This window comes from Aquarana catesbeiana, linkage group LG01 (assembly GCF_042186555.1).
Source record: "Aquarana catesbeiana isolate 2022-GZ linkage group LG01, ASM4218655v1, whole genome shotgun sequence".
Lineage (NCBI taxonomy): Eukaryota > Metazoa > Chordata > Amphibia > Anura > Ranidae > Aquarana > Aquarana catesbeiana.
The window spans coordinates 47,510,104-47,529,559 of NC_133324.1; the positions used below are offsets into that span (position 1 = coordinate 47,510,104).

The 19,456-nt window shown below is 41.2% G+C and overlaps 1 protein-coding gene across 1 annotated transcript in view; it reads right to left on the reverse strand.

Annotated features, from left to right (window-relative positions):
* Positions 1-19,456, reverse strand: part of UBAP1 (ubiquitin associated protein 1) — an 87,276-nt gene that overhangs the window by 18,446 nt on the left and 49,374 nt on the right. Inside the window, 1 exon segment of the mRNA XM_073618250.1 lies at positions 16,781-17,653. Coding sequence (XP_073474351.1) covers positions 16,781-17,653 — 873 coding nt within the window.

The window sequence follows — 19,456 nt, forward strand, 5'->3', positions numbered from 1 at the left end:
CGCCCAGCTGTGCTGTCCTGCCGCAGTAAAACTGTAGCGGCTGGTCGGCAAGCAGTTAATCAAATTTATTTTAAATAAAATGCTTTGGGACTAAAAATCTATCTAAAGATAGTTTTCTATTTAAGATACATTAATAATTTTGTTTATTCAGCATGAAATGGAGCTTAGTTATGTAGCATGAGTCTGTATGTATGTATGTATGTATGTATGTGTATATATATATATATATATATATATATATATATATATATATATATATATATACATACATACATACATACACACACATATATACACACACACACACACACATACACACACATACAATGTTTATTGCAATATATTACATTTTTAACATTTTTGCTAAACTCATTCAATGGATTGGGACAAACCCTCCTGGGGGAAGCTTTTACTCATTCTGTTTAAACCTTTTTACCAAAAAAAAATAAAAAAAAATCTGTTGCTGTATCTGATGTGTTGGCTTTAAATCTCCACATGGAGCATCTGGATCAGTTTCATGAGCTCTGTGCGATTCAAAAAGTACCTTGTGTAACGCTGATCAATGACTTATTGACTGGAACAGTTGTTGATCCCCCCATAAAATGCCTAATAAACTGCTATTTAAAAATTGTTAGCTGGGATCTAACTTTAATGCGTTGCTTACCTCAAGATAACATAAAATAAAACACAAAATAAAAAACACAAGTGCATTACATCTCTGCAATACATTTTCCTGTGTTTTTATATCTCTTTAAAGACCCTGCAAGCACAGAAAATGATTTTATGATCTTCCATATCAACACCCAGCATTTTAGCTAGAATTAAAGGCAAAACCTTTTTTATTTATTCCTCTTGCATGGATCAAAATGTAGCAGATTCAGCAGGAAACGGCCACATTTCTATCCATGCATAGGCACCCTGATTGTACACAAGTTGATCCGTCAATCGACTTGTGTACAACCAGCCTGTTGGGTTTTTTTCCCTGAACGATTTGTGTGGCTGGCTAGAGCCGGCCACACTAATCATTGTGTTCTGCTGATAGAGAAGGTTCCCCACTGGCAGAATACAATAGCGCTGGGGGAGGGATCCCCATCAACACTGACTGTTGGAGCAATCGAGAAATGTTCTTTCCTTCCACCCCAATAGGGACACAGACAGCAATAACATTGACAATCCTTATCCAAAACTAAAAAAACTAAAAAAACAAACAAAAAAAAAAAAAAGTAAATGCATTTGCCTTTAGTTATACTTTATTTTCTTGTTGTGGACTGACAACAGACAGCAATTTTGTGGACTACGAGGTGACAGCCCTGGCCAGTTTTATTTTGCTAAACTGCTCAATCCATCCCACAGTCTCCATCTAAAATGCATAGGCACTATTTGACTTGTAGTTGTAAGCTATAGTATTCATAGCCCTTGATATTTTCCACATTTGGTCACGTTACAACCAAAAAACGTAAATGTATTTTATTGAGATTTTATGAGATAGACCTAAACAAAAGTGGCACAGAATTGTGGAAGGAAGATTATAATTTCAACATTTTTGACAAATAAAAATGTGAAAAAAGAGTGGGGTGCATTTGTATTCACTCTGATACCCCTAACTAAAATCTAGTGGAACCCATTGCTTTCAGAAGTCACTTAATCAGTAAATAGAGTCCACCTGTGTGTAATTTAATCTCAGTATAAATACAGCTGTTCTGTGAAGCCCTCAGAGATTTGTTAGAGAACTTTAGTGAACAAACAGCATCATGAAGGCCAAGGAACACACCAGACAGGTCAGGGATAAAGTTGTGGAGAAGTATAAAGCAGGGTTAGGTCATTAAAAAAAAAAAAACCCAAGCTTTGAACATCTCACAGAGCACTGTTTAATCCATCATCCGAAAATGGAAAGAGTATGGCACAACTGCAAACCTACCAAGACATGACCGTCCACCTAAACTGACAGGCCGGGCAAGGAGAGCATTAATCAGTGAAGAGCCAAGAGGTCCATGGTAACTCTGGAGGAGCTGCAGAGATCCACAGCTCAGGTGGGAGAATCTGTCCACAGGACAACTATTAGTCGCGTACTCCACAAATCTGGCCTTTATGGAAGAGTGGTAAAAAGTCATTGTTGAAAGAAAGTCATAAGAAGTCCCATTTGAAGTTTGCGAGAAGCCATGTGGAGGACACAGCAAACATGTAGAAGAAGGTGCTCTGGTCAGAAGAGACCAAAATTGAACTTTTTGGCCTAAAAGCAAAACGCTGTGTGGTAGAAAACTAACACTGCACATCACCCTTAACACACCATCCCCACTGTGAAACATGGTGGTGGCAGCATCATGTTGTGGGGATGCTTTTCTTCAGCAGGGACAGGGAAGATGGTCAGAGTTGATGGGAAGATGGATGGAGCCAAATACAGGACAATCTTAGAAGAAAGCCTGTTAGAGTCTGCAAAAGACTTGAGACTGGGGCGGAGGTTCACCTTCCAGCAGGACAACGACCCTAAACATACAGCCAGAGCTACAATGGAATGGTTTAGATAAAAGCATATTCATGTGTTAGAATGGCCCAGTCATAGTCCAGACCTAAATCCAATTCAGAATCTGTGGCAAGACTTGAAAATTGCTGTTCACAGACGCTCTCCATCCAATCTGACAGAGCTTGAGATATAAAAATATCACTCTAGATGTACAAAGCTGGTAGAGACATCCCCAAAAAGACTTGCAGCTGTAATTTTCAGTGAAAGGCGGTTCTATAAAAGTATTGACTCCGGGGGGCTGAATACAAATGTACCCCACACTTTTCACATATTTGTAAAACATTTTGAAAGCCATTTATCATTTTCGTTCCACTTCACAATAATGTACCACTTTGTGTTGATCTATCACATAAAAGATATTTACGTTTTTGGTTGTAAAATGACAAAACGTGGAAAATGTCAAGGGGTATGAATAGTTTTTCTAGGGACTGTAAGAACTAGGACAGCTAAATAGACTCAGACAACATGGAAAGTGTGCAGGAGGACGACATGGGAAGTGTGCACAGGACACAGAAACAGCTCTGAATTTCTGGCAAAAGCAACAAAAACCCTTCCCGTTCAATAATTTTATTTTTTTGAGCAAAGAGAAAAAAGATACAATGCACACAAACAAAAGTAGTGCACCTCCATGAGGGACGGTAAGTAGATACATAGAGTTCTAAGCAAAATATTAAAAGATACCCCTCATCTAGCTATATAGAAGTCCATACATGTAAAAGGTGACTTGGCAACCAACATCCTTGTTGACGGTGTAGACCATAAAACTGCTACCCTATTAAAGAAAAGGGGAAGACATCAAAAAGGACAGAGAATGAGGGAAAAAAAAAAATAAAGGAATTAAAGACCAGACCCAGAGTTTTCCACCTGGAGCCCAATCTACAGTAGACTGAGGGTGCAGAGCTGGACTTGCATATATTGGGCCTATGGGTCCCAAGTCTTTTCAAACTGCTTTATGGTGTTGCGTATACCAGCAATTATCTCCTGCAGCATAATACACGAAATCTTGAGGTTGAAACTGAGGGATTTTCTTCTAACCTCCAGCGATAGTTATTTTCGCCGCCAATAAAAATAAAGATATAAATAAAGATATTTATCTTTGTGAGCTACGATGGATGTTTAACTGGTTCATTAATTAGAGCTATTAAGGGCTGTTGCAACCTTATAACTATGGAGAATGGAGAAAAACCTATTCCAAACACACCCCGAGATTCCGGGACACTCCCACCATATATGGAACAAAGTGCCTTGTGGAGCACTGTACATGAATAAAACGAAAGTATAGTAGACACAGTTTACTATACTTCAGTAATGAACAGAAGCAATTGGTACCGATCAATGTGTTTATTCAGGAAAGTAAGGGGGGTGGTTGAAAAAAAAAAAAAAAAAATGGCCAGCCTAAAGATTTCACTGCAAAATGAACAGGGTGGTCACCCTAGGAAGTAGAAAAATAACGGATCTACTGTTAGGAACAACAAATACGAACACTATGTTATAGGGGAACTCAAAAAACATCTGTGTTAATTACTCACAGACTCCATCATATACAGTGCCTTGCAAAAGTATTCACCCCCTTCGGCTTTTTACCTATTTTGTTACATTACAGCCTTTAGTTCAATGTTTTTGTTAATCTGAATTATATGTGATGGTTCAGAACACAATAGTCTAAGTTGGTGAAGTAAAATATATACATAAAACTATTTTTCAGAAATAAAAAACTGCCCCCCCCCCCCCCCATCTTCTAAATATCCTTAATCCACCCCCCTCCCGCGGTCCCTCCCACAAGACCTCCTTGGTTGATTATTTTAATATGCTACCTCTACACCAATATTTTGCTGCAATGTCATGTACTGCTCTCATACTTCTTTATATTGTCTATATGGAAAAATTAATCATCTATCTTGTGACTATATGTATACTGTTATCATATCTAAATGTGCCTATGCATCGCTTGCAATGTTTAAATCTTGAATAAAAAAAAATTTTCTTGTAAAAAAAAAAAAAAAAAAGAAATAAAAAACTGATAATTGGTATGTACGTATGTATTCACCCCCTTTGTTATGAAGCCCATAAAAAGCTCTGGTGCAACCAATTACCTTCAGAAGTCACATAATTAGTGAAATGATGTCCACCTGTGTGCAATCTAAGTGTCACATGATCTGTCATTACATATACACACCTTTTTGAAAGGCCCCAGAGGCTGAAACACCTAAGCAAGAGGCACCACTAACCAAACACTGCCATGAAGACCAAGGAACTCTCCAAACAAGTAAGGGACAATGTTGTTGAGAAGTATAAGTCAGGGTTAGGTTATAAAAAAAATATCCAAATCTTTGATGATCCCTAGGAGCACCATCAAATCTATCATAACCAAATGGAAAGAACATGGCACAACAGCAAACCTGCCAAGAGACGGCCGCACACCAAAACTCACAGACCGGGCAAGTAGGGCATTAAATCGGAGAGGCAGCACAAAGACCTAAGGCAGGGGTCTCAAACTGAAGGCCCTCCAGCTGTTGCAAAACTGCAAGTCCCATGAGGCATTGCAAAGCTGAGAGCTACAAGCATGACTCCCACAGGCAGAGGCATGATGGGACTTGTACTTTTGCAACAGCTGGAGGGCCACCAGTTTGAGACCCCAGACCTAAGGTAACCCTGGAGGAGCTGCAGCGTTCCACAGCAGAGACTGGAGTATCTGTACATAGGACGTCAATAAGCCGTACGCTCCATAGAGTTGGGCTTTATGGCAGAGTGGCCAGAAGAAAGCCATTACTTTCAGCAAAAAACAAAATGGCACATTTTGAGTTTGTGAAAAGGCATGTGTGAGACTCCCAAAATGTATGGAGGAAGGTGCTCTGGTCTGACGAGACTAAAATTGAATTTTTTGGCCATCAAAAAAATGCTATGTCTGGTGCAAACCCAACACATCACATCACCCAAAGAACACCATCCCCACAATGAAACATGGTGGTGGCAGCATCATGCTGTGGGGATGTTTTTCAGCAGTCGGGACTGGGAAACTGGTCAAAGTTGAGGGAAAGATGGATGGTGCTAAATACAGGGATATTCTTGAGCAAAACCTGTACCACTCTGTGTGTGATTCGAGGCTAGGACGGAGGTTCACCTTCCAGCAGGACAATGACCCCAAACACACTGCTAAAGCAACACTTGAGTGGTTTAAGGGGAAACATATAAAATGTGTTGGAATGGCCTAGTCAAAGCCCAGATCTCAATCCAATCGAAAATCTGTGGTCAGACTTAAAGATTGCTGTTCACAAACGCCAACAATCCAACTTGGAGGAGCTGGAGCATTTTTCCAAGGAGGAATGGGCAAAAATCCCAGTGGTAAGATGTGGTAAGCTCATAGAGACTTATCCAATGTGACTTGGAGCTGTGATAGCCACAAAAGGTGGCTCTACAAAGTATTGACTTTAGGGGGGGTGAATAGTTATGCACATTGACTTTTTCTGTTATTTTGTCCGATTTGTTGTTTGGTTCACAATAAAAAAAAAAAAAAAAAATCTTCAAAGTTGTAGACATGTTCTGTAAATCAAATGATGCAAATTCTCAAACAATCCATGTTAATTCCAGGTTGTGAGGCAACAAAACACGAAAAATGCCAAAGGGGGGGGGGGGGGGGTGAATACTTTTGCAAGGCACTGTATGTCATGTTTCTGACCATAAAACTGCTTAAAAAAGTAAATTTAACCACTATCACCTATTACACACTCTGACAACAACACAGGTCTGCTTGTTGTTGGACTTATCTTCACCTAATCTTTGCCTTTGGCAGGGTGCCCTTGTGTTATTTTAGGCCAGTTAATCTGCAGCTTTCTAAAATGTTATTTTAAAAAAGGAAACCTGTACTGACTGAATAGGCCAGGCTACAGTGCTGACCTTCCCTTCTGGAAATGCTCGGTACCCGTCAGCAACACAGATCCAGCGCCTTCATCACCTCAGAAGGAGGTCAGCAAAAAGCAGCACTCTTCTCAGTACAGTTTTGTACATACATGTATATGTGATAAAGTGGACCTGTCATTACAACTTATTACGTGGCCTTGTAGGTACAGGAAAGATGTCAACACTTAAAAGTATAACTAAAGACAATTTTTTTTTTTTTTTTTTTAATGAAACAGAGAGAGGGATTAGAACGGTTGTCAGGTTTCCATTGCTGTCTGTGCCCCCGTTAGGGAGATTCACTCTCTTCTGTTCTTGTTTACCATTATCATTGAAAGTGAAGGTAAAAGAAAATCCCAGAGGGGACATCTTCCAATGGGGAAACGAGCTCTGGTGACCTGGGAGTCCCCAAGGAATTCCCCTAATTTTACAGGATTTCCTCTGACTTCCTGTTTGGCTATGGGACAGGAAGAGAAGGGAAATCTCCCCAATGAAACACAGATGGTGAAAAAAAAAAAAAAACCTGACCGGTTATAACACTCGCTTGCTCTATCCAAAATGAAAATAAAGAATTTTTTGCCCATAATTCTACTTTAACACATTATGATCTTCAGCAAAAAAGTGCCTCTTCCTCGCTATTAATAAAATGGTTGTTCCCTAATGAGAGCTAATGGTTTTAGGAGAGTACACCCCTCACATGTTTGTAAAAATTTAATATAGCTTCATGTGACAACACTGAAGAAATGACACTTTCCTACAATGTAAAGTATTGTAGCAAAGTGTCATTTCTTCAGTGTTGTCACATGAAAAGATATAATAAAATATTTACAAAAATGTGAGGGGTGTACACACACACACATATACATACATACATACGTGATAAAAATTGTGGACAATTTTGGAAATTTTAATGTTTTGCAACTTTGCGGGCTTATAGGAAATGTTATTTTGCACCAAATGCAAATGTTTATAAGTCAATTGAAAGACAATTTAATACTGAAGTCAATACAAAAAAATAAAAAAAATACAATTCAAATAAATGCAGTACAAGAAAAGTTCTGCTTAAGCCTCCCTTTACACTTGTGCGACCTGAAAGTAGTGCGATTTTGATGCAACTTTAACCACTTGCCGCCCGCCATATAGCACAATAACGTCGGCAAAGTTGTTGCGATATCCTGACCAGACGCCAGGACCACCAGGGATGGCCACCACACTGGACCACCAGGTATGCCACCCTAGACCACCAGGGAAATGCCAATCAGTGCCCAGACAGCTGCCAATCAGTGCCAGCGAAAAATGCCTACCAGTGCCACCAGTGATGCCTATCAGGGAAATCCAGTTCCAGCCATCAGTGCCCATCAATGCCGCCTTTCTGTGCCCAGTGCCAACAATCAGTGTAGCCTTTCAGTGCCCACCTGTGCCCAGTGCCACAAATCAGTGACACCTATTAGTGCCCATCGGTGCCACCTCAGTGAAGGAGAAAACTTACTTATGTACACAATGTTTTAAAAAAAAACAAAGAAAAACTTTTTTTTTTTTTTTTTTAAATTCAGTCTTTTTTATTCGTTTAGCAAAAATAAAAAAAAACACAGAGGTGATCAAATACCACCAAAAGAAAGCTCTATTTGTGGGAACAAAATGATAAAAATTTAGTTTGGGTACAGTGTTGTATGACCGCGCAATTGTCATTTTAAAAGTGACAGCGCTGAAAGCTGAAAATTGTCCTGGGCAGGAAGGTGCGAAAGTGCCTGGTATTGAAGTGGTTAAGCAATGGCTGTGTAATCTTGAGGTCTATGGACCTCAAATCGCATCAAAGTCGGACCAAAGTAGTGCAGGGACTACTTTGAAGTCCCTGAGACTTGAAGTCGCACAGATATGAATAGGAAAACAACTTGTCATGCGACTTTGCAGTCCCAAGTCGCAGGACAAGTCGCACAAGTGCGAAAGGGGCCTAACTTTAGTCTAAAAAAGAAACAGGAGTGTGAAGACCAGGCCTTTTCTGACACTGTTTAGATGTAAAATACTGCTTTTTTATTTGCTAGAAAAGCACTTAGAACTCCCAAACACAGATTTGTTTTTAGCAGAGGCCCTAAAATGGTGGGTTTTTGCAAATTAAGTTAAAAATTTTATTTTTTTTTTAACGCAAATTTATTGGAAAAAATACACTTTAATGAATTTTAATGCACACAAACACAATAGAATAGCCTTTTTTGGGTAAAATACAAAAAATGGTGCTACACCAAGTAAATAAATACCCAACATAACATTTGGTGGGACGGAGATCCTCGAGAGGCACCGGCTGGGGCAGGAGGGCGAGGGCGAGGGCGAGGGCCCCCCCCCCCCGCCACCTAGAAAAGCAATCCAGCGGCTAATTAGCTGCTTGGATGGCTTTTAATAAAAGCCAAATTGCCTCCTGTAAAAAAAAACAATACAGGGATTATGCCCGTATACCACTTGAGAGCCGCAATGTCAATATATGTGTTGCAGTCCTCAAGTGGTTAAGAAGCAGTTATTAAGCGCAAACCCTACTGGCCAATCACAGTCCTTGTTCTGGGGACCAATCAAATGGAAGTAACTGCAATAAATCTTGTGATAAGTTGAGGAAAGTCAGTTTTGCAGTTTGTTCTGTAGAAGAAAAGTGGTAAGTGGTGTAAGTGACGTGTAATTGTAGATTGTGTGAATAATAATATTTCTTTGAAATTTAACGTGTAGATGTAGATGTGTATGTTGCCGTTTTCAAGTGGTATACTGGGATGATGTCTGCAGCTACAGGTATCATCCCCGGTAGTTTTTCTTTTACAGGAGGCGATCTGCTTTTATGTGAAAGCCATCCAAGTGGCTAATTAGCTGCTGAATTACTTTTATAGGCTGTGGGAGGGATCATCCCCACCCCCTCTGCTGCCACTCTGGGATTTTCATCCCACCAGACGCTATGTTATGTGAGATATCTATTTACTCAGCGTAACGCCATCTTTTATACTTTACCAAAAAATGTAGCATTATATTGCGTTTGTGTGCTTTAAAATTCATTAAAGTGTATTTTTGCCAAAAAATTTGCACTGCAAATACCATGCGACATAAATAAATAGCAAAAACCACCATTTTATTCTCTAGGGACTCTGCTAAAAACAGCCCCCTGGGGCTGTTGTGCTGTGGTTGTTGGATATCGAGGTAGGTCCCACACAATGTATGCATAAATACAACAAATGTTATATATGGTATTGATACTGTTTAAATATTATTGTTCTCTCTTAGATAAGTGCTATAGTAGTCTCATGAGCCCTGATGAAGCTACATCTGACGAAACGTGTCAGTCATGAAGACCATCTTGTACCAGCACTAACAGGCGCAAAGTATATTAATATCCTGGTGTAAATACAAAGTACAGTAGACTAACACTACTGTTAAACAATTCATACACAAATTATTACCCATTTAACAGCTTTGTTACTTAATAAAATTCTATGATTTTAGATATAAACTTCTGCTCCTTGTCCAGGCTATACAGTCCGAATTCCTTTTTAATTTTGTTTTCCTAAATACATTTCCTTTGTACTGCATATATTTGAATTCAGCATAAAATGGTCTTTAACCTCTTGCTGACCAGCCACCGTCATACTGCGGCAGGTCGGAGCTCCTGCGCCAACGGCCGTAGGTGTACGTCGGTCTGTGCAGAAAGGCTAGCAGGCAAGCGCCCGCAGGTACTGCGGACACGATGTCCGCCGGCGAACCACGATCTCAGTGTACAGAGGCAGAACGGGGAACTGTAAACAAGGCAATTCCCCGTTCTGCCTAGTGACATGTCAGAGATCTAGTGTTCCCAGTCAGTCATCGGGAACAGCGATCTCTGGTATGTCCTAGGTAGCCCAACCCCCCTACAGTTAGAACACGCCCAGGGAACCCCTTCATCGCCCCCTAGTGTTAACCCCTTCCCTGCCAGTGACATTTAAACAGTAATCAGTGGCTATTTTTTTAGCTCTGATCGCTGTATAAATGTCAATGGTCCCAAAAAAAGTGTCAAAAGTGTCCGATCTGTCCGCCGCAATGTCGCAGTCCAAAAATACATCCCATAGTTTGTAGACGCTAAAACTTTTGCGCAAAAATCAATATACGCTTGTGTTTTTTTTCTTTTTTTTTTTTTTTTTACCAAAAATTTGTAGAATACATATTGGACTAAACTGATGGACATTTTTTTTCTTTTTTTTAATTGGGATATTATAGTAAAAAATATTGTTTGTTTTTTTTTCAAAAAACTGTCTTTTTTTGTTTATAGTGCAAAAAATATAAACCGCAGAGGGAGGTGATCAAATACCACCAAAAGAAAACTCTACTTGTGGGGGGGCGTACAGCTTCGCATGACCGCGCAATTGTCAGTTAAAGTGAAGCAGTGCCGTATCACAAAAAAATAGCCTGGTCATTAAAGCGGGATTCCGGCCACTATAATTTTTTTTTAAAAGTCAGCAGCTACAAACACTGTAGCTGCTGACTAAGTAAGCCGACTTACCTGTCCTGGGTGTCCGCGATGTCAGCTGCCGGAGGCCGACCCGTCCCTCGGCACCGCCATCCTAAGTAAGGGAAATAGGCAGTGGAGCCTTGCGGCTTCACTGCCAGTTTCCTACTGCGCATGTGCGAGTGGCGCGGCGATCTGTGAATGGCCCTGTGGTTTTCTGGGAACACACACAGTTCCCAGAAGGCAACGGGGCCGCTCAGCTAGGAGCAGAACACGCCGCGGAATAGGAAGAGGCAGATTAGGAAGACTGCCTAGCAACAAGGGTTCAGGCAAATTTGAAATTTTTTTTTTTTTTCAAATTTTTTTTTTTTTTTTAAGATTTTTCATGCTATTTTCTATTTTAGGGTGGCCCTCCACTTTAAGGGGGCAAATCCTTCTGGGGCTGAAGCGGTTACTGTGACATACAAACATTGACATTTGGTGCAAAATAACATTTACTAGAAGTTGCAAAAAACAAAAAGTTTCCAAACGTGTCCACAAATTTTGCTCTCTCTCTCTCTAAAAAACTAGAGATAGAGATATATCTCTATATCTAATCGAAAGAGATCTATATAATTTTTTTTACAAAGTAGAGGAAGTGGACACATTTACTGAAAATAAATGGTACGAACATAGAGTGTGACCTAAAAAAATACTGATCGTAATCAATTATTGCACTACAAGAGTTTTCACCCCCATGGGGTGTTTAATTCGATACCTAGGAGTCAACTGTATAGGGTTAAATGAATTGTTAGCAATACACAACAATGTGAAGTAAGATTAAATGAAATGGAAACCAGCGGGGTTATCCAGCTTCATTAATTAAAAAAGAACGTACACATTTAGCAGATAATAGGCATCACCATATAAATGATAGGAGAATTCCATTTGTGTCACAGTATCATCCATATTCACAATATCCTTAAAGCGGAGTTCCGCTTAAAAGAAAAAAAAAATTTAAAAAAAGTCAGCAGCTGCAAAAGTCTGGGACCTGGGTATGTAACCTCAGGGGGAAAAATACTGGCAAAACCCAGGAGGCAGCATGCTGAAGGGCAGAAATCACCTTTGGAGAGAGATAAAAAAGAAGAAAAGCAGCGCCTACCTAAGTGTAGTATTAAAAACACACACATTTTAATGTCAGTGGAAATGCACTCACTCTGAGTATGACAAATACAGGCACATCAATAAAATCAGTCCGGGTAGGTCGTGTGGTGAGCAGCAGGGCTCCACAGGGGGTGATCCTTGTGTGCTGTGGTGTTCTCGTCTGGTCCCGTCTGGCAGTGGTGGATTCCAGTGTCCGAGGCCGGGGTAGAAGAGGCACAGCGTGGATCATCCGTTTGTTTTGTCCCGGGTCGCGGAATGATGAAGCTATGGGCGTGCCTGACGAAGGAGCACGCATGCTCCGAACGACACGCCCACCACACGACCTACCCGGACCGATTTTATTGATGTGCCTGTATTTGTCATACTCCGAGTGAGTGAGTGCATTTCCACTGACATTAAAATGTGTGTGTTTTAATACTGCACTTAGGTTGGCGCTGCTTTTCTTCTTTTTCATGTCAGGAGATCACCTTCCCTTAAAGCGGAAGTTCCATTTTTGGGTGGAACTCAGCTTTAAGAAACATTATTAACAGTTTTACTGCAGCAGGTTGGCTCCGCTGCGCGAAATCACGTTATTGTACGTGATCTCGCGAGGCTTGGCTAGCGGGTGCGGGCACGCCCGCCGCAAGCTCCGTGAATCGGACCGCGGGTCCCACAGACTCTAGGTCCGCGGGGATACCCGCGATCGTCTCATGGAGAGGAAAAACAGGGAAATGCTGATGTAAGCAAGCATTTCCCCGTTCTGCCTAGTGACACTGATCACCGCTCCCTGTAATCAGGAGCGGTGATCAGTGATGTGCCACAAAAAGCCCCTCCCCCCCACAGTTAGAATCACTTCCTAGGACACACTTAACCCCTACAGCACCACCTAGTGGTTAAACCCTTCACCGCCAGTCACATTTACACAGTAATCAATGCATTTTTAAATCGCACTGATCGCTGTATAAATGTGAATGGTCCCAAAATAGCGCCAAAAGTGTACGATGTGTCCACCATAATGTCGCAGTCACGATAAAAATCGCTGATCGCCGCCATTACTAGTAAAAAAAAAAAAATATTAATAAAAATGCCATAAAATTATCCCCCATTTTGTAGACGCTATAACTTTTGTGAAAAACAATCGCTTATTGCGATTTTTTTTTTACCAAAAATATGTAGAAGAATACGTATCGGCCTAAACTGAGGGAAAAAAATTTTTTTTATATATTTTTTGGGGGATATTATAGCAAAAAGTAAAAAATAATGCATTTTTTTTTTTCAAATTGTCGCTCTTTTTTTGTTTATAGCGCAAAAAATAAAAACCGCAGAGGCGATTAAATACCACCAAAAGAAAGCTCTATTTGTGGGGAAAAAAAAAAAAAAAAAAAGGACGTCAAATTTTGTTTGGGAGCCACGTCGCACGACCGCGCAATTGTCAGTTAAAGCGACGCAGTGGCGAATCACAAAAAGTGCTCTGGTCTTTGGCCAGCCAAATGGTCCGGGGCTGAAGTAGTTAAAGAGAATTATCCGAACATTAGTGAATTCCAAGCTCCCCCCTTATCCCGATATAGAAAAGGTCGATCATTAAGGGATCGATTGGTCAGATTTGCCCAATATATCCCTCCTAGCCCATTAGTAACTTTTTTGGGATCCCGTAACAGAGGGCCATACCCATTTCTATCATGTATACAATGTAACTCCATGATAAGAGGCAAGAGTATATCCCATCCACATAAGGGGTATGATATTAAAATCAAAGGTTACTACACTTGCCAATCGTCATATGTAATATATGCAATAAAATGTCCCTGTAGGTTACTTTACAATCTGAGAGACCATTCAGAAAGTTAAAGATAGGATAGCAAGGCACAAATATTCAGAGACAAATTGGTACATTTGCCTTTAGCGAGACATTTTTTGTAGAAAGGACATTCTATTTCTCAATTAAAATTCATGGTGTTGGAGGGGATTACTAAGAATAGGAGGGGTGGTAAACGAGAATCTATTTTAAAAAAGCGAGAAGTATATTGGATTACTTTTCTTGATACGATTGCCCCCCAGGGGTTGAATACAGATCTGAATTTATATCTGTTTATTTAGGTGATAATTCATTCGATGTGATGTCTAGAGGGCGATACATTATTGTACAGGTTTCTTTTTGACAGATTAACCGCTTCAGCCCCGGAAGATTTTACCCCCTTCCTGACCAGAGCACTTTATGCGATTCGGCACTGCGTCGCTTTAACTGACAATTGCGCAGTCGTGCGGCGTTACAAAACAAAACAAAAATCGACGTCCTTTTTTTCCCCACAAATAGAGCTTTCTTTTGGTGGTATTTGATCACCTCTGCGTTTTTTATTTTTGCGCTATAAACAAATAAAAGAGTGGCAATTTTGAAAAAAAAGCAATATTTTTTGCTTTTTGCTATAATAAACATCCCCAAAAATATATAAAAAAAAAAAAATTTTTTCCTCAGTTTAGACCGATATGTATTTTTTTTTTTTTTTTTTTTTAACCAAAAATATGCAAATCGCATTAAGCGTATATTGATTGGTTTGCGCAAAAGTTATAGCGTCTATAAAATAGGGGATAGATTTATGGCAGATTTATGGCATTTTTATTATATATATATATTTTTTTTTTTTTATTAGTAATGGCGGCGATCTGCCATTTTTATCGTGACTACGACATTATGGCTGACACATCGGATACTTGACACTATTTTGGGAGCATTGTCATTTATACAGCGATCAATGCTATAAAAATCCACCGATTACTGTATAAATGACACTGGCAGGGAAGGGGTTAACCACTAGGGGGCGATCAAGGGGTTAAGTGTGTCCTAGGGAGTGATTCTAACTGTGTGGGGGGTGGGGGGGGGCTTCCAATGACATGACAGCGATCACTGCTCCCGATGACAGGGAGCAAAAGCTCCCATGTCACTAGGCAGAGTGGGGAAATGCCTTGTATCCCGTTCTTCTGCTCCGTGACACGATCACGGGCCCGAGGGCACGGTCACGCTGTGCGTGCCTCGTCGGCGATGTGCACCCCCACTAGCCCCGCCAATTAAAGGGGACGTACAGGTACACCCATTTGCCCACCGCTGCCATTGTGCCGACGTATATCAGCGTGCAGCGGTCGGCAAGTGGTTAAACGTGTTGAAGGCTTCTGTTGAAATATGGGAGGGTTCTACGTATGGCTAACCATTTCCCCACCTGTGACATAAGGATGTATAAGAAAAGGATTTAGTTTGCATTCGATCGATTGCTAATCACATAATTGATTCCAAATGTGTGAAATGATGGTATTCAAGCCATGTGTGTAGCCCTGACTTTAGAAGTGTTCGATCTGAAGAAGGGCGTAAGCTTGTGAGCCCGAAGCGTAATGAACTTACACATCATGTGATGTTTGTTTGAACTTTGGTTCAATAATGAAATTTTAAGTGCAGCGATCCTCTGGACTATATATATCTATATACGGATACAGCAGGAAGGTTTGTGAGGCAGCTCTGGGCATGTTTAACTTTAGGTGCCTTCACTTTATATCTGCACCGGTTTGCACCCCTTCCCCCACATTGACAAAGTCCCTTCAAGTCACCCCCAGTGAAGGTCTTTTTTGGTTCCCATTAACCCACATCACTGTAATGAAGCAATTTAACCACTTCCCGACCACCTCACGTACATATACTGCGGCAGCTTTGACAGCCCTGCGCGAACCGCCACACAGGTACGTTGGATCATTTAAGAGCCTTAGCAGGCGCGCGCCCACTGCACGGCAGGGGGCCCAATGAGTCTGGCCAGCGCCGGAGAGCAAGAGCGGGGATCTGTGTGTGTAAACGCACAAATCCCGGTTCTGTCAGGGGAGGAGAGACAGATCGTCTGCTCCTAAAGATTAGGAACAGTGATCGGTCTCCTCCTCCAGTGAGTCCCCCCCAGTTAGAAACACCAAGCAGAGAACACATTTAACCCCTTGATCACCCCCTAGTGTTAACCCCTTCCCTACCAGTGACATTTATACAGTAATCAGTGCATTTTTATAGCACTGATGGCTATATAAGTGTCAATGGTCCCAAAAAAGTGTCCAATCTGTCTGCCGCAATGTCAAAGTCCAGTATAATAAAAAAAAAAAAAACGCTGATCACTGCCATTACTAGTAAAAAAAATTTAAAAAATATATTAAAAATGCCATAAATCTATCCTCTATTTTGTAGATGCTATAACTTTTACGCAAAGCAATCAATATAAGCTCTAACGAGCAGGGCCATCTGATTCCTCCTGTATTGAATTGTATTGTACTGTCCTCCCTAATGTTGTAAAGTGCTGCGTAAACTGTTGGCGCTATATAAATCCTGTATAATAATAATAATAATAATAATAATAATAATAAATATTATACGCTTATTGCGTTTTAAAAAAAAAAAAAAATATGTAGAAGAATATACATCAGCCTAAACCGATGAAGAAATTTGTTTTTTAAAGATTTATTATAGCAAAAAGTAAAAAAAATACTGTTTTTTTTTTCAAAATTGTTGCTCTTTTTTTGTTTATAGCGCAAAAAAACGCAGAGGTGATCGAATACCACCAAAAGAAAGTTCTATTTGTGGGATAAAAAAAAAATCTTGTTTGGGTACAACTTCGTATGACTGCGCAATTGTCAGTTAAAGCGATCGCAAAAAAATGGCCTAGTCATTAAGGGGGCAAATCCTTCCGGGGCTGAAGCAAGTGGTTAAAGTCAACACCAGAATGGAAGCCAAATCCCAACACAATCAGGAAGATACATTTTCAGCTGCCTCTTACCTTTGGATCACTGTTCAAACAGGTCCGTTCTATTCCGTCTCTACCAGATACCACGGTGGCTAGAGAAGAAGGTAAGGTGGGCTGTACAACCCCGCTTTCTAAATGCAAGGGCTGACCCCGAGTAAGGTGTCCATTCAGTTCACCGCCATTGTTTAGAGGAGAGGATTGTAAAGAGTCCTGGAAAGTGCCGTTGGGCAGGCAGGTAGTGCTTGTGAATGCCGTCTTCTGGTCGCTGTCATAAGAGTCTAGTTTAGGGAAAGACAGGGATTTGATATTGCTGACTGAGTTGATGGGAGCAAGGGACACTTTGGAAGACGGGGGTAGGTCACAGTCCTCCAGCTGCGGTAAAGTGATAAGACCATTGGGTTTTCGTAGGTGCTTGAAGTCCAGTGCTTCTTGTTTCATGGTGGTGAGGTTGTCCTCCTCCTTCACCAGAGCCTGAGAGCCCTGGGTGGGGTCATTTTGACTCAAGTCTTGGTCTGCAACTGGCCTGACATGAATGTCAAGGATGTTCTTTAGTTCCTCCTTTTCATTAATGGTTTTTAGCTCCAAATTGTCAAACGGGTCCTCCTCACACTCAAAGTCGGCAGGGTTGAAGTCTGCCTTGGAGTGTAGGGGGCTCAGCACTTTTTGCGGTATGGCACTGCTGTTGGCAGGGGTAGGAGTAAGCATGCTGTTGCAATGGAGGCTAAGTATGGGGTGTAGGTTTGGTGGGCGACCAATGGCCTCATTTTCTTCACGCTCACCCGTAGTGTCGGGGTCCGCTCGGGAACGGGCTGCTTCTGCCTTCAGTTCAGCTTCTCGCTGGGCAGATTTAATCTGTTTTATCTCCTCAGCCCATTCGATGGTCTTCTTCTCCAAAGAGAAGTCATACTGGGAACAAAAAATAGAGAATAGGTTTTACACAACTGAAAATCTCAGTAAATTCATTGCCCTATACTTTAAAGCGCAGTTCCACTTTTGTTTTGAATAGAGTATGGAAGGGGCAGTACCTTTGTCAGGATTTTGTTATCCATCTCAGTATCCACTGAGATACAGATAGCATAAAGAGGGGAGCTCCCAAAGCTTCTTGTGCTAGTGACAAGGGAGGGGGGGTCACAAGAACAGGAAGTGATGGAAAATACAGGGAGCGGGGAAAATCTTTATTCCTATAGTGCAGGGATATGCAATTAGCGGACCTCCAGCTGTTGCAGAACTACAAGTCCCATGAGGCATAGCAAGACTGACAGCCACAAGCATGATGGGACTTGTAGTTTTGCAACAGCTGGAGGTCCGCTAATTGCATATCCCTGCTATAGTGGAAGGAAGAATTACAACTCAGATAAGAACAAGACATCTTTGTGGTTCTATATTCACTCAAGTAAATAAACCCACTGGAGTTGCACCTTAAGGCCTGGTTCACAAAATATATGATTTCAGATGCAACTTGGGTGGCACTAAATTGTATGACGATGGAAAAAGACATTGCTTCCAATGGTGCCTGTTCACCATTGAGCACCAGGGAGTATTCAGTTGTTAATGAGTTGGCACATGCTGGCTTCCTAACGATGAGTAATTTCGGCTGCTCAAAAGTCCCCCCGGCAAAGTGTCCCCCCACCACCTACATGAGGAGGCCATGTGGCCTGGTATGGTTCAGGAGGCTCGCTGGTTCCCTCCCCCCCTTTCCTGGCAAGCCTAGCTGCATGATCAGATAAGGGTCCGGTGTGGTTTTTGTTTTTTTGGGTGGGGGACTCAAAGCATTTTTTTCTCTTTAGGTTTGGGGTCCCCCTTAAAATCCATAGCAGGCCCCCACCCTGTTTTTTTTGTTTTTTTCAATTGCTGGCTCCTTTTGTTTACATTCTGCTGTCAGCTGGGAATCCCATGCTAATGATTGTTAGGATGCTGGCAGGTGCCAATTCCTTAACAACTGATGACTCACCCTTGCTGCTCACAGCAGGGATGAGTGACTGGTTGTTAGGACGCCGGCGAGTGCCAGCTCCTTAGCAACCAATGACTTGTCCCTGCTGGTTGACAGTATGGTTGAGATGCAGTAGTAAAACACGCATTTAAAAAAAAAAAAAAAAAAAAAAAAAAACAACGCACTGCAGATGCACTATGAAATGGCACTGAAAATCTGATTTAAAAATTGCACTGCACTAGTATGAGCCTAAAACGGAAATCTGCAATAAGCAAATATTTTCTTCTAGAGCAGTGGTTCTCAACCCTGTCCTCAAGTACCCCCAACAGGACATGTTTGCAGGTTTACCTTTATCCTGCACAGGTGCTTTAAATCAGAGTCAATGGCTTGGTATTTTGGACAGCTATTTTAGCTAGGAGAAATTCCCAAAATATGGCCTGTTGGGGGTACTTGAGGACAAGGTTGAGAACCTACATACTCACCTTTCCTTCACCTCCAGACTCCCTGCTTAAAGTGAAACTTCGCTCTCTCAACCAACACTGACCATTTTGAACCCTTATGCGGCTAGCATTAGTAAATAGATAAAAATGTATATCATATTTACTTGTTTTAAACTGTTTTTTTTTTACATTTCAACTTTTACTTCCTGGTTTCCAAGGGTAGTCAAATGATGTCATACATCCCACAAGTCTTCAGGAGAGGAGGAGGGGTTTTCTCAGCTAAGCACACTCCTCCTGCCTGCATGTCTGAGCTAAGGGCAGGTGGATTCCAGGACGTAA